The 14,349-nt window shown below is 38.0% G+C and overlaps 2 protein-coding genes across 3 annotated transcripts; both read left to right on the forward strand.

The window, feature by feature from the left end:
* The first annotated feature begins 1,652 nt into the window (after positions 1-1,652).
* bscl2l (BSCL2 lipid droplet biogenesis associated, seipin, like) lies at positions 1,653-7,419 on the forward strand. Of its 2 annotated transcripts, none has more exons than XM_084431223.1 (8): positions 1,653-2,147; positions 3,121-3,202; positions 3,574-3,717; positions 4,844-4,978; positions 5,220-5,317; positions 5,403-5,532; positions 6,223-6,304; positions 6,593-7,419. In XM_084431223.1, exons 1-8 carry the CDS (start codon positions 1,900-1,902, stop codon positions 6,859-6,861), a joined length of 1,188 nt encoding a protein of 395 aa, XP_084287349.1. In that variant the 5' UTR covers positions 1,653-1,899; the 3' UTR covers positions 6,862-7,419. The 2 variants fall into 2 exon arrangements, with proteins under 2 accessions (XP_084287349.1, XP_084287348.1); XM_084431222.1 differs by having other exon boundaries at positions 1,769-2,147; positions 3,118-3,202.
* A 416-nt stretch (positions 7,420-7,835) lies between these two features.
* LOC311303396 (uncharacterized protein) lies at positions 7,836-13,134 on the forward strand. Its single transcript, XM_084429841.1, has 8 exons — positions 7,836-7,897; positions 8,095-8,959; positions 9,425-9,509; positions 9,672-9,885; positions 11,394-11,598; positions 11,695-11,796; positions 12,122-12,193; positions 12,615-13,134. The coding sequence occupies exons 1-8, from the start codon at positions 7,878-7,880 to the stop codon at positions 12,846-12,848; spliced, it is 1,797 nt and encodes a 598-aa protein (XP_084285967.1). The 5' UTR covers positions 7,836-7,877; the 3' UTR covers positions 12,849-13,134.
* The last annotated feature ends 1,215 nt before the right edge of the window (positions 13,135-14,349 follow it).

Raw genomic sequence — 14,349 nt, forward strand, 5'->3', positions numbered from 1 at the left:
CTGTAACATTAAAACAAGCATTTTCTGTAAAGCTTTGAAGAAAAAAAAAAATGTATAAATGTACAAATAAACTTGTATTGCATTGAACTGAATTAACAGCCACAGTGCAGCTGTGCAATATTCACACTAGGTAGGGGTGTATATGATTTGCAAATGAGTCATACCAGCATGAGGGAAGGAGGAGGAGGAGGGGATGAAGAAGTCTCCTCTACAGTCCAGTTCAGCTTCCTTTTTCATTTTTACAAATTCAATTCTGATTAAAGGGAGTCATGCTTTAAATGTTCACTTCATCTCCCTTTGTCAATCCATCAGAACAAAAGCACTATTCCACTTGGTGGAACAATTTGATTCATCTGCAAGATCCTTTTTTAAATATGTATGTAGGCCAGCAGTCTTTCTTTGGCAGGTCATTTGAAATCATCCACAGAATCCCTATCATCTCCTGCTCTTTCTCTGGCACGTGAAAAATCAATCCGAATGTGGCACCTTTTCAAGTAGAGCTCATTTTAGAGAAAAATACTTGTTTTTGAGATAAAATAAAGGAATAAAAGAAATGGCATATGAATAAAGCCATTCAGACGTTTGATACCACTGTTGATGCTACTAATCAACTACTGGATTTTTATATTTTCTGAAGGAAATGTAAGTGTTTGCACATGCTAAACTCACAGGCACAATGCTAGAGTGTTGCTAGGGCATTGCTTTGTGATTTCTAAGGTTTTTGCTAGGTAATTATTTACCGTTCCCAAGTCAAAAGAGCCCATTGTATGTCTCAATGTGGCTTGGGTTTCTTCTTCAATAGAAAACATCACTAATATATTGCATTTGCTATCATTATTATCAAAGCTATTTTAATAATACCAAAATAAACACTTATTTAAATAATAATTTACGATCAAATCTTTAGATTTCAGTAAATATCACCATAATCTCTTAATGAAACCGGATTACTGTACAATAGATTTTACTAAAAGGATGTTTGACGCCATCTTTTGGAAGGAGAGACACATTACAAAAACACACAGGGCGACACAGCCCTAAACTTACAGTGCAAGTAGGGTTGTAAACAAGATAGCCTGTTTATTTATGTTTTTACTTTTGTGTGCCAAACTTGTTAACCTCATATAAGAATCCACTAGTCAACTGTGACAAGCTCAAGCTCCAACCTCATGATAACAGACAGCTAATTGTCTGTAATTTGTGCATTCATTGAAACCTTTTGTTGCCTCACATTGTCCTGAAGTACTGTGCTTTTGAAGCTGCATGTGTCTTGTGTGCATCCAATGGATTTGTGGTTGTATATCCAGCCTTGCAAAGCGGTTACATGACTAATGCGAACTGTTTTCGCTTGGTTTAGCTGTTACCAATTGTACTGCATTCTGTTGGAAGTCATCAAGATACACATATTCATAGATAAAAGGATTTGTCTTGGATATTTCATACCCCTTGTATTTCCCAACAGCACTCCTTGTCCTTTGCCTCACATGCTGGTCATGAGTCCCAGCGTCGTCCCACTGGACTCCAGCTGTTCTTCGGACTGTTCGTCTTTTTTCCAGGAATCGCGGTGTCACAGTCCATTACAGCAGAAACACTTATTAAAAAGAGCTTGTTCATTGATTCAAAATATTTTAAGTGAATCCAAGTCAGACGTCAGAGCTTCAAGGTCAGAGGAAAAGAACTCGAAAATGAGAACATGGGGTGGTGAGAAATGGGCTTTTTTTCTGAGTAATGAGGGAGGTTCTGGTGTGTTATTTCGTAGATAGTCAAACATTAAGCGGCGAAAACAGAGAAAAGACAGCTGAAACCGAAAGGGAAGAGGAAGTTGTTGGGAAAGACATTTTTGAGATAGCAGCGCAACAACACTGGAAGAAATAAATCTCAGTAAACAAGCACCCCAGTATGGAGGAGTTCAGTTCAGAGGATTCTGGTGTTCAAGATGTGGGACCTCAAATCAACGGGCTGGTGGTCCGGATCCTGGAGACCATGTCAGTGCTGCTGGTGCGGGTCAGACAGAAGGTTCTGGAAATTGCTGTTCTGATCTGTGTGATTCTGCTGTTGTTCTGGGTGGCTTTATTCCTCTACGGCAGTTTCTATTATTCCTTTATGCCCACAGCCAATTTCATCACACCTGTCCACTTCTCCTACAGGTGAGATTTTTACAGTTACCTAGCAGGATATACACTACCTTAAATCATTTTCTTAATCAGTTTTTTGTCTTGGTTTTCAGATAAGTATAAATGCTATAATTTTTTTTAAAGCATAAACCCTATTAAATTATGATACACTCTTAAAAAGTGTACACTCTTTTACAGCAATGCCATAGAAGAACCATTTTTGGTTCCCCAAAGAACCTGAACAGTTCTTTAAATAACATTTTTTTTCTTAGTGTGAAGAATGTAATCTAAAGAAACTGTTTCCACTAGAGAACCTTTTGTACAATTGAAAGGTTCCATGGATGTTAAATGTTCTTCATGGAACCATTAATGCCAATTGAAGAACCTTTATTTTTGAGAGTGTAGATATCTTCTTGATATCTTTCTTGCACAAAAAAAATTGTGTGTGTGTGTGTGTGTTTTGGGGTTGAATTGTATTATGTTTATAAAACATAACACAATTCAATGGAAAGATGGTTGAGAGATTCCTCAAAAGTATCATATTTTATACTAACAGGATTTTTGTTACAGGATTAAGTAAACTATGTACAACTTGACATATTTATCACGGACCAAGGTACTAAAAGTTATTCTTATGTTTACTTTATTAAAGATTCTACAGCAAAAAAAAAAAAATTGCGAGTTGAAGGGGAACGTTTTTAGAATGACACTAAAAGGCCTTTTACTTGCTTAAAAAGTATAAACTATCAATCAGATGACAGAAGGCATGTAGTAGATTGCATACTTTTTTCAGTTACATTTTTCAGTAAAGTTTTGACATGTCGATCATTTAAAGGCCTTAGAAATTTGCCTACTTAGAAAGTAGGCTTTCTAAGGTAAATTTGATACTTAAATATTGGGATATTAAATGTCACAGAATCAGCCTACATTCATCAGAGGGTTGACTGTAGTCGTTTCTTATGTTTATCATCTGTTTGTTGATGTCAAATGTGTTTCTGATCAGCAGGACTGATTGTCCATCTCCTCATCACCCCATGTGTTCTTTCCCTGTGGCTAATGTCTCTTTACTGAAAAATGGAAAGCATCAGGTGACCATCCTTGATCTAATCCTTGTTTAATGTTTTTAATATCCTTTCAAACTAATGACATAGGCCTATACTATTCTTTATTATGTGAAACTGTGCAAAGTATTTCAAACACCAGCATGCTGCATTGTCGTCACACGACCTCATTGCATGTTTATCACAGTGGTGTTTAGTTATGTTAAAAATAAATGCATATTTAATTTTACAGTGGGCTCAGTTTGTTTACTGCACATATCGTGCAGTCATCGAGAGATTCCATGCATGTAGAATATTTGCATACTGTGCACAGTGGACATATTTCTCATATAGTTTGAGTGGTATAATATTTCATATACATCCATGCTGTTTTTTGCTTTTGTCTTTCCTGCCTACAGGTAATGACGCACGACCAGCCCTATCAGATCGCACTAGAACTGGAAATGCCAGAGTCTCTAGCCAATCAGGAGCTGGGAATGTTCCTAGTGAAAATCTCTCCTTATTCTAAAGCTGGTCAGATTGTTGACATATCAACACGTTCTGTAAGTGCACAAACTAGGAGGCAGTGAAACACATGAAAATGTATTTTTATGATAAAAGTTGTCAAACAAGTAAATTGACTCCGGACCATTGAATTATTCGAAAATAATGCACACCCGGGGTGTTAAAGCGGCCACGACGCGAAGCGGGTGTGCATTATTTTCTAATAATTCAACAGACCTTAGTCAATTATTCAGCTTATATTATGATTATCACACCTCAAGACATTGTTCATATGTTATATTTCAAGGTTTTTGTCCTTAAAGCTACACTGTGTAGGATTTACTCCCATCTAGCAGTGAAATTCTATATGACTACCAACTGAATATTACTTTCTAGCCCCTCCCATTCCGAGGGCGTTTTAACTCCTACGGTGGCCGTATTAATTCAAATCTGCCGACAGTCGTGAGTAATCTCCCTCTCGCATTCGTCACAGTGCCACTGAGTGTAAAAACGTAAAAGGCGAAGCTTGAATTTGGTTAATGTATTTTCAAGAGGCGCAACATGGCTTCCGCCATTCGAGCGACTCGCTCATATGTATTATAAATGGCAGATTCTACGCTTACGAGAATACTTGTTTAGTTGGTAGAAGTAATTATACATTAATGAGCACATATAATTTTTAAAGAACAAAGTGTTTTTTGCTAAGAATCAACTTAAAAAATTACACAGTGTAGCTTTAAAACACTCTTGTTTGTTGGACTAATTTCTTATACATGCCTCTGTTGCTAATTCCAAAACATTTTTGAGCTAGTAACGGAGACATGAACCATTGATAGCAGACTAATGCAGTTATTAGAGAGAGAGAGAGAGATTAAACGTATAGTTCACCCCAAAAAATAAATTCTGCCATCATTTACTCACCCTCAAGTTGTTCCAAACCTGTATGAATTTCTTTCTTCTGCTGAACACAAAAGAAGATATTTTGAAGAATGTTGGTAACCAGACAGTTGATAGACAACATTGACTTCCATAGTATGGGAAAAAAATACTATGGAAGTCAATGGGGCCCATTAACTGTTTAGGTTCTCCAAGACGAGCTTCATGAGCTTTCTGACCCCATTTTTAGAAGATCCTGTTTCACAATGCTCCAGCTGTTTCATCTTTCTCTCTCTCTCTCTCTGTCAGGCGATGCTCCATTATCGCTCCTCTCTTCTTCAGGCTCTGGGCACAGTGGTCTTCTCTCCCATGCTGTTAACAGGAGCATCTGAGCAGAAGCAGTCAATCATAGTGGAACTGTACTCTGAATTCAAAGATAATTCTGTGAGTGATGATTCTGAAAACCCTAGCAACTGCATAGCAACTTACTAAAACAACTCAGATCACCCCGGCAACGCACTGGCAGACACATTGTGCCGCAGATTTTAGTATATACACACAAGAACTTCACATTTTCTTCACAAAGTAAAAAAAAAATTTATATTAAGAGTGTAAATAAATCTACAGTATACAAGCTGTGGAACAAACCCAGTACTCAGTACAGTTGTCTCTTTTCTCTGTTCAGTACAAACCCATTGTTGGAGCTTTCATTGAGATCCATTCCCAGAATGTTCAGATCTACAGAGCGCATCTCTACATCTTCGCTCACTTTACAGGCATCAGGTTTGTGTATTCCTGTATATTTACTTAGTTGCTTTAATAAAATCTTAACATTCTTCATCCAGGCGTGTCTCTCTGATCTTCACAGGTACCTGCTGTATCACTTCCCCCTGACAACAGCACTGATCGGAGTGATGAGTAACTTTACTTTCCTCAGTTTGATCACCGTTCTCAGTTTCCTGCAGTTTAATCTGGGTAGTCGCAGGAAATCTGGAAAGGTGCGCTGCTCTAAAATATCTATCTATCTATCTATCTATCTATCTATCTATCTATCTATACATCCATCCATCCAATCTACCCAGGCTATCTATCTATCTTATCATCCAGGCTATCCATCCATCCAAGCTATCTATCCAGGCTATCCATCTATCTATCCATCCATCCATCCATGCTTGCTTTCTATCTTATCTATCCATCCATTCCAGCTTTCCATCCATTCATCCAAGCTATCATTCATTCGTCCATCCATCCACACATCCATCCAAGCTATCCATTCATTCGTCCATCCATCCATTCATCCACCCATCCATCCAAGCTATCCATTCATTCGTCCGTCCGTCCGTCCATCCATCCATTCATCCACCCATCCATCCATCCAAGCTATCCATTCATTCGTCCATCCATCCAAGCTATCCATTCATTCGTCCGTCCGTCCGTCCGTCCATCCATCCATCCATTCATCCACCCATCCACCCATCCATCCAAGCTATCCATTCATTTGTCCATCCATCCATCCATCCACCCATCCATCTAAGCTATCCGGTCATTCGTCCATTCATCCACCCATGCTCTCTATTGTATCTAGCAATCCATCCAACCTATTTATCCATCCATCCATCCATCCTTCCAATCTATTTATCCAGGCTATCCATCCATCCATTTTTCACACCGTGTTTTCTTTGCTTCAGACTTATATGCAACAAGAGGAAATTAATGAACAAGATGACCTGGATGATCAGTTTGAACCCCAGGATGAAAGAAACGCACCAGGTGAAGCTTATGTACTGTTTCAAACCAATTGCAACTGCTGTAATAAAAAAGGGTAAAATCCTAAATTGTAAAAATTTATTTTATACTTGAAATAATATACATAAAGTCATTTAAATAGATAGTTCATCTATAGATTAAAATAACTCTTGAGTGAAATGAAAATAAATGAGATCAATGCACATTCAAATCAAGAAAGCGTCTAAATATGAAAGGCTAGCAGGTAAATGTGGTTCATTCATGCCATTTGTAACCTTTCTTGACTGTGCGTTGATCTAATTCTGTGAACAGACTTGTTGGATTCCCCCATTTTTATGGAAAATGTTGACACCATGGAGTGCAATTCTGTGGAGTTGGAAGAATCCATTCCAGACATGGGGGTGGAGGAGAGTGAAGACTCCAGAGAACTTGCTGAAGATGAACCCATCTGTGAGGCTGGGGATGGAGAAATGATTTTGAGGCACAGGCATTTATCACAGGGCATGATACAAACTTCTCAAGCATTAACAGACACCATAGATAAAAATGACCATCGTGTTGGTGTCTGTGCAACCTTCTAGAGAAGGAATGGAGCCATCTTCTAAATGAGGGTAAAGGTAATGAAAAGCAAAGGCCACCAAGTTGACTTCATATATTTGGTAACAATTTCCTTGTTTAAAATATTTGAACTTTATGCTAGCCTGAAATAATTGCTTGTATGCCTGTCATTATTTCAAAAGTAATCAAGACAAGCACAATTATATTACCACCATTTATTATTTCTCAAGTATTGACATAACCTATATCCAAACTAACCGTTCCAGAAGTATCCTTTGTTGTGGAATATAATATAATAACAACAACACCACCACCTACAGCACTGAAAACAGTGAGACTGTGTCAAGAAATAGCCCAGGGGGGAAGAATGGAATTTGGTTGTGGTGTATGTCTGGAAAATGACATTATTAATTTGCATTCATTTACATGCATTTCTCTTGGAAACACAAAGACAACCAGTGGATTGTCTATTGGTTGTGACAGCAGAAAGTGCTGAGGATATGACTTTACTGAAGGTTATTTGTGGAAATGTGACATTTATAATTATGAATTATTTGAAAAATAAAATGTTGAAGTATTTGTACATCATGGTATACTGTCTTTAATTTACACTGATTTTACATATAAAAATAACATACTGTATACTGTGTTATAATAGAGAATTTAATGACAATTTGGAGCAAGATGTACAAAACAAGTAGGATTTGTAGTTTATGGTAGATGATAGACAGTGCATGGTGCCAATTACACCAGAGTCATGTGTTCATTTCAATGTGCGATCTGATAAAACAAGAAAGCATCTGCCAAATGAAAATGCATCCATGACACGGTTGCAAGAGTCAGTCACTGCTCAACACTAAAAAGTGTGGGTCAGCCCTCAGCACAACCTCCAAAAGAGCTCGTTGTCAAAAAGGTTGTGGAAAACCATGATGTCACATTATGCAAATCACTGCTGGAAAACGTTGACAGCAAGACTTTGAACTGGCATTTAGTCTTTGATGCTGAACTGCTGGATGATTCAACTTAACACACAGGAGTGATGAAAGATTGGCAAATCGGGTACGTGGGAGTTGGTGCCTTTTTTCCCCTACAAGTAATTGTTTTGAACTTTGTGCCACTTAGCATATGTGGGCTATTTCCTGGGCAGATAAAGCTTGGTCTAGTAAACAACAATAGTTTATTGATAAGATGAATATTGTATAGTATAGGTATTCTATTATGATTTCTCAAATAATGATTTTGTTTATCCCCCCCAGATTGTCTTTCTCTAGAGCTCAAAATAACAAAACACGAGTTTCGTCCGTTTCTGATGAGAATTTCCATCTTAGCGGCTTCATGAAAGACTTGGATTCGACGGCAGAAAGAATGAGCACATTGTCAGAAAAGAAAAGCAATGGAAGGGATGGGGAGAGCATGAGAGATGCCGTAGAAGACAAGATGTTTGATTTCTCACCATCCTTGAACAATCAAAGTCAATATAACAAGAACACAGTCTTCAGAGCCAGACCTAAACTGGCTGCCGCTCACGCCGTCCTTTCTTCCAAGCTAGAAGAGCCAACTGGAACTCAGATAAATGCATATGAGGAAACGGAGGACGCGAAACCAGAACCTCTGGAATATGCATGTGTGGATCTCCCACCAAAACCTGCAGGAGAAATGACCAAAGACGAGGACGTGGAAGAGCAGAGAGTGATGGCTAGTGAAAATCTTGTTGAAGAGGGTTCAAAAGTGGCACTGAATGCAGCAACTAGGAAGAGCCTGTGGAGAGGCGAGATGGTTCTGAAGGAAAGGGTGCGGGAAAGGCTGGGAGGTCGTCTGGAGAGTATCGATGAGAGTAACGAGGGAGAATTCAACAACAAACGAGTGCACAGGAAGAAGAGTTGGGGCTTAAAAAGAAGCACACAAACGTTTGGGTCGTCACGGGATGGAGATCATTATATGCAGGGAAGCATGAAGAGAGATGGTGAGGAAGAATTAGTTCCCCACTCGGTTCTCTCTCGGGTTCTCCTTCACTCCTCTGCTTCATCATCCTCCTCTTCATTCAACAACTCCTCAGCAGAAAGTGATGAAGTCTTCAGCGAGAGTGAGGATACGGCCGCCAGGAGGCAGACGATGAAGAAGGTGAGTGGAACTCTGGGAAAGCTTAGAAAGCACAAAGCAGTTTATCTTGATTCTGCAGAATCTCTCAGGATCAGTTAAACTGGTGTCAGGTTCAGTCTGAGCTGTGGACCAACTGAAAAGGACTCTATTTTTTGGGTGCACTGAAATGTGTTAGACAATTTGCATGTACCATAACACAGCGTATTTGAATAAGTTATTTGCATAGGGTTGTAGACAGAAAGTAGCAGGCTACTGTCACATTTGCAATATTCCAAAACAAATTCTTTAAATGTCATAGTAATACACGCAATATAATCTATAGTAGCGAGTAACATCTTTGGGTTTGAACTGTTTCACCATTAGTAGGGTATAACAATAAACCCTTCAAGGTTAAAGAAGCATGCCATTTTATGAACAATGTTAGAAAATGAAACACAGAAAATTGTTTTTAAGGTACTGCCACTAAATGACCCCATTTTTTTCCAGTGTCGATCTTGGAGAACATTTTTGACCATGATGCAGTGGTCCAAACGTACACAAAGCTCATGGATCCAGCTAGCTGGTCACCAAGGTACGTAGTTCAGGCTTTTCTAAAGGACACAGCATTTTGACCCTCACCATACCTTCACCATTTTCTATCAAAAAACATCATGTTAAATAAAATGGGTTTGAACAATACTTTTGAACTAAGCAGTATTTTGTAGACAAAATGTGTTTTGTGTGGTTTCTCTAGGTAATGTAAGGCTGAGCGAGGGTGGGGAGGTGCTGAAGAGGTTTTGCAAGGTGGAAGATGTCTGTCTGCAGGCCCTCATGTCTGATGCACTCTGTCAGTTCGTGCCTCATTATTTTGGGCACATCAGTCAGGACGGAGAGAGATACATCCGTCTAGAGGACCTGCTTAGTGGGCTCAAACATCCCGTCATCATGGACTGCAAAATGGGTGTCCGGTAGGAAGGGAACTAACATTAATCTGTCTTGTTACCTTAAGCCACAATGCACAGTTGAGTACCTCAAAGTGAGAGACAATACTTTAAAATAATGTTATTTTTGGGTATGTTTTATAAAATACTGATACATTTGCCTGCAAGACTGAAAATCAATGTTGCACAAAAGTTCTGTGCATTAGTGATGCACTGACATTTCAGCAACTAAAACTATTCAGCAACTGGATCAGCAAATTTTTTTACAATACTGTGCAAAATGTTAGTATTTTCACCCCCCAAAAATGCTTTTAAGCCAGTTATTTACATTTTTTGCTGTATGTCATATCAGTTTACATTTAAAAACATTAATTGTAATAATCCAGTGAGATTTTTGTATGCACAAGGAATCTGACAACAGCCAGTAAATGTCCCACACAGAGATCTTGTCTCACCATCATCGAGTTTATCTGTGATTACATGAAGAAACAGAAAAACTGAGAAAGACTAAATCTAGAAGAACTGTGGCAACGTCTCCAAGACGCTTGAAGAAACCTTCCTGCAAAGATACAGTACTATGAAAAGTTATAGGCACTTGCTATAACTAAAAATGCTGTAAAGTGAGGATGCTTTCAAAAATAATGTCATAAATTGATTTTATTTATCAATTAACTTCTATTAACTAAATCAAATCAATATTTGGTGTGAGCACCCTTTGCATTTAAAACAGCTTTTGCCCTGATACACTTGCACATAGTTTTTCAGGTATCTTTGCGGGTTGGTTGGTTTCTTCAAATGTCTTGGAGACGTTGCCACAGTTCTTCTAGATTTAGTCTGTCTCAGTTTTTCTGTTTCTTAATGTAATTCCAGATAAACTCAATGATGGTGAGATCAGATCTCAGTGAGGATCATAGCGGCTGTTGTCAGATTCCTTGCGCGTACAAAAATCTCACTGGATTATTACAATTAATGGCAAAATTAATGTTTGGAAATGTAAACTGATATTTCAGTTTACATTTCGTACATACGTGCCTAAGACTTTTGCACAGTACTGTATATCTTTTCAGTTACGGCTGAAATAGTTTTGGAGGGCCGAAACCATTGAGCGAAACTGTGACATTTAATTAGCACTTCTCTGATGATTTGCTTTGACACTTAACGTGGACAAGCTACAACAGGTAAACATGTCAGAAGTGTGGACACACTTCATTTGGACCAAAAAGGATGCCAAAGTAGCAATATGTAAAAACATTTAGGCTAAAATATCGAGAGGCGTCTTGTTAAGGAACTGTACTATGACTGGTTTAATGTATTACCTGAGAACACGACACCCTGAACTGTATACCAACTTTAATTACCCAAATGTAACTTGAAAACATCCTTTTTGGTAAAAATTAGTGTAAGTGAATCACTAGTTTTTAGCATGTGTCCAAAATACCATTTTAGTTTGCTACTCTACTCTTCATTGACCTTATAATCACACTATATTTTAGCAATAATACATTAGCATCTAGAATCTTTGGCATTACTTGCAGGACATACCAAGAGGAGGAGATCATTAAGGCCAGGACCAAAGCCAGCGTACGCTTTGATATGTATCAAAAGATGGTGAAAGTTGATCCGGCGGCTCCCACTGCAGAAGAACACGCGCAGAAAGGAGTAACAAAGCTGCGTTACCTGCAGTGGAGGGATGACTGCAGTTCCACCTCATCTCTGGGCTTCCGCATAGAAGGCATAGTGGTATGAAACATGAGGCTAAAAGAGTTACAAGAGAGACACTGTATGGTCATTTATTTAGATATTTGACTGTTTTTCCCTGGGTTTTTTTTTTTTCAGATTGGGAATGGTAAAGTGTTACGAGACTTTTACAAAACACACACAGAAGCTCAAGTGACAGAAACTCTGCTATCCTTCACCAGGAGCCAGGTTCACATTCTAGTGAGTGGACATAAAAACTCACACATTCACTTGCCTCATTTCTGAAACAACTTTCTTTTCTGGCTTACATCAGCAAGCCCTCTTATTTTTCCAATAAATTAAACACTTATTGGTTCCTAATAGGTAAAAACGATCTTTTCACATATCTTGTTTCACTCTGAATACTTCAATTTCAAGAGTAAATTGGGATTCATGTTGAATTTAAGCACTGTTTTAGTATGTTTTTGTCCCATATAACTTTTTCTATTATTCTACACCAAATATGCCTACTTGACAATATAATTGAAATATATATATTCTTCATTTGTCACTTCGTGTATCTCAGGAGGCCTACGAATCCAGATTACAGGCACTGAGCGAAGCACTAAAGGAGTCAACCTTTTTCTACAAACACGAGGTTATTGCAAAACGTTAAACTTGTCTCGGTTTTCTTATACACTACATTATAGAGCTGTTCACTTTGATGCTTTAAAAACCAGAAGAGAATTGGCATTTCAAGCCATTGAGTGTCTTGTTGGTTTTAAAATGGCAAATATTGATTCATGAGTAAAATAAGACCTACCGAGAGAGATGTTTTGTTCTACAACATAAATTGGACACAATTGCACCTCAAGCATGAAATTTAAATCTGCATATAAAAAAATTTTTTGTTAAAAAATGGCCCAATATTTGGCAAAGGATGTGGGTTTTATGTGTTTGACGGATCACAGCCTACGAATGACCTCACAACTGAACAGCTCTATTTTTCATCTCAAAACACAATTTATGGGAATTTTGTTTCCTCTCTGGCTCTGAATAAACATCTCAACTTCTCACAGATCATAGGCAGCTCTTTACTTTTCGTCCACGACTGCAGCGGCAAAGCAAACATATGGATGATAGATTTTGGAAAGACCATCCCAACCCCAGAGGATGTCCAGCTGAGGCATGATGTTCCATGGGTGGAGGGGAACAGGGAGGACGGGTACCTTATCGGATTGACCTCCCTCATGTCTCTGCTGAAAGAAGCCATCAAGCAAGCAGGGGAGCAAAGCCAAGAGGAACCACTTTGATAGTGACCTCACATAAACTCCAGTAAATGACACCAAAAAGACTAATGATTTCACCTTGGATCCAACAATACACAATCAAACTGTTTTTTAGGACATGTCAGGTCTATAAAGCTTTAAACAGTTAAAGGGATCGTTCCCCCAAAAATGAAAATTCTGTCAACATTTACTCACCCTCAAGTTGTTCCAAACCTGTTTGAGTTTCTTTCATCTGCTGAACACAGAAGATGATATTTTGAAGAATGTCGGTAACCAGACAGCTGACGGTAGCCATTGACTTCCAAAGTAGAAAAAAAAAAAAAATAGTATGCAATGGGGACCAGTAACTATTTGATTACCAAAATTCTGCAAAATATCATCTTTTGAGTTCAACAGAAGAAAGAAACTAATACAGGGTTGGAACAACCTGAGGGTGAGTAAATGATAAAAGAATTTTCATTTTTGGGTGAACTGTCCCTTTAATAGTATTAATGAAGCACTTCTGTTGCCGTTGCAAATGTTCTTGTGTAAAGCATGTTACTGTTTTTTTTTTAATATATTTGTCTATTAAATGTTTTATATACTATAGTTGGTTCTACTTGTGTATTCCTTCGGTCTGATCCACAGTTAATGGCTGTTTTATAAAACGTCATCACTTTATTGCTCATACATCACATGGGAAAAATATGGGATGGGATCATGGGAGGAAAAAAAATGTTTTCAAAGCTTATGCGTTCCCCCATGAAACGTTGTGTTCTCTCGCAAAACTTTTGCATTCTTTTGCATTCTCTCGCAAAACTTGTGAGTTCAGACAAACACTTCCTGTTAATAGTCCAGCTAGAAAATATCCTTTGTGAGAGAACACAAAAGTTTTGATAGAGAACAAAGCTTTGAAATATTTTTCATCCCATCCATTTTTTTCCACCTCAATGCCCCTTTAGTGGCTCCGTATATATATGAGTGTTACCTTGCCACATATGCAAATGCATAATACCTTAAAAATTGTAGCTTGTTGAGGTGAGATGAGTTATTAATTTTCCAAGCAATTAGGCTTACGATTTTCACAAGCATATGAACTATAGGACCTATTTACTTTGAAAGAGGGACCAGAGCCATCTAGACACAATTACACAGAGACTTGCGACTCTTTTGACTTGGATAAGTAACCACCAACACCTCAGCAACAGCATAGTAACACTAATTAGCCTAATGCCACAAAACACTCAGAACACCTTAGCAACCACATAGCAACACCCTAGCAATAGCCCACAACACAAACAACTCACATTTTCTTTAAAAAAAAATCTAGTTAAACATTTTTTTAAACTTTTTTAAAAAAATCTCAATGCTAAAACTCATGGTTAATTTATTAACTCAGCTGAGAATAAATTATTATGCATTTTAGATATTTTAAAATATCTCATTTATGGAATGGTTAAAAGTTGCAACTATATTTTATGCTTATGGATCCCTGCAAGACGATATATTTTTGCTCTTGCCTGTTAAATATGCACGCTGCCACGCA

The sequence above is a fragment of the Rutilus rutilus genome (genome assembly GCF_951802725.1).
Source record: "Rutilus rutilus genome assembly, chromosome: 14".
NCBI classification, from domain to species: Eukaryota; Metazoa; Chordata; class Actinopteri; order Cypriniformes; family Leuciscidae; genus Rutilus; species Rutilus rutilus.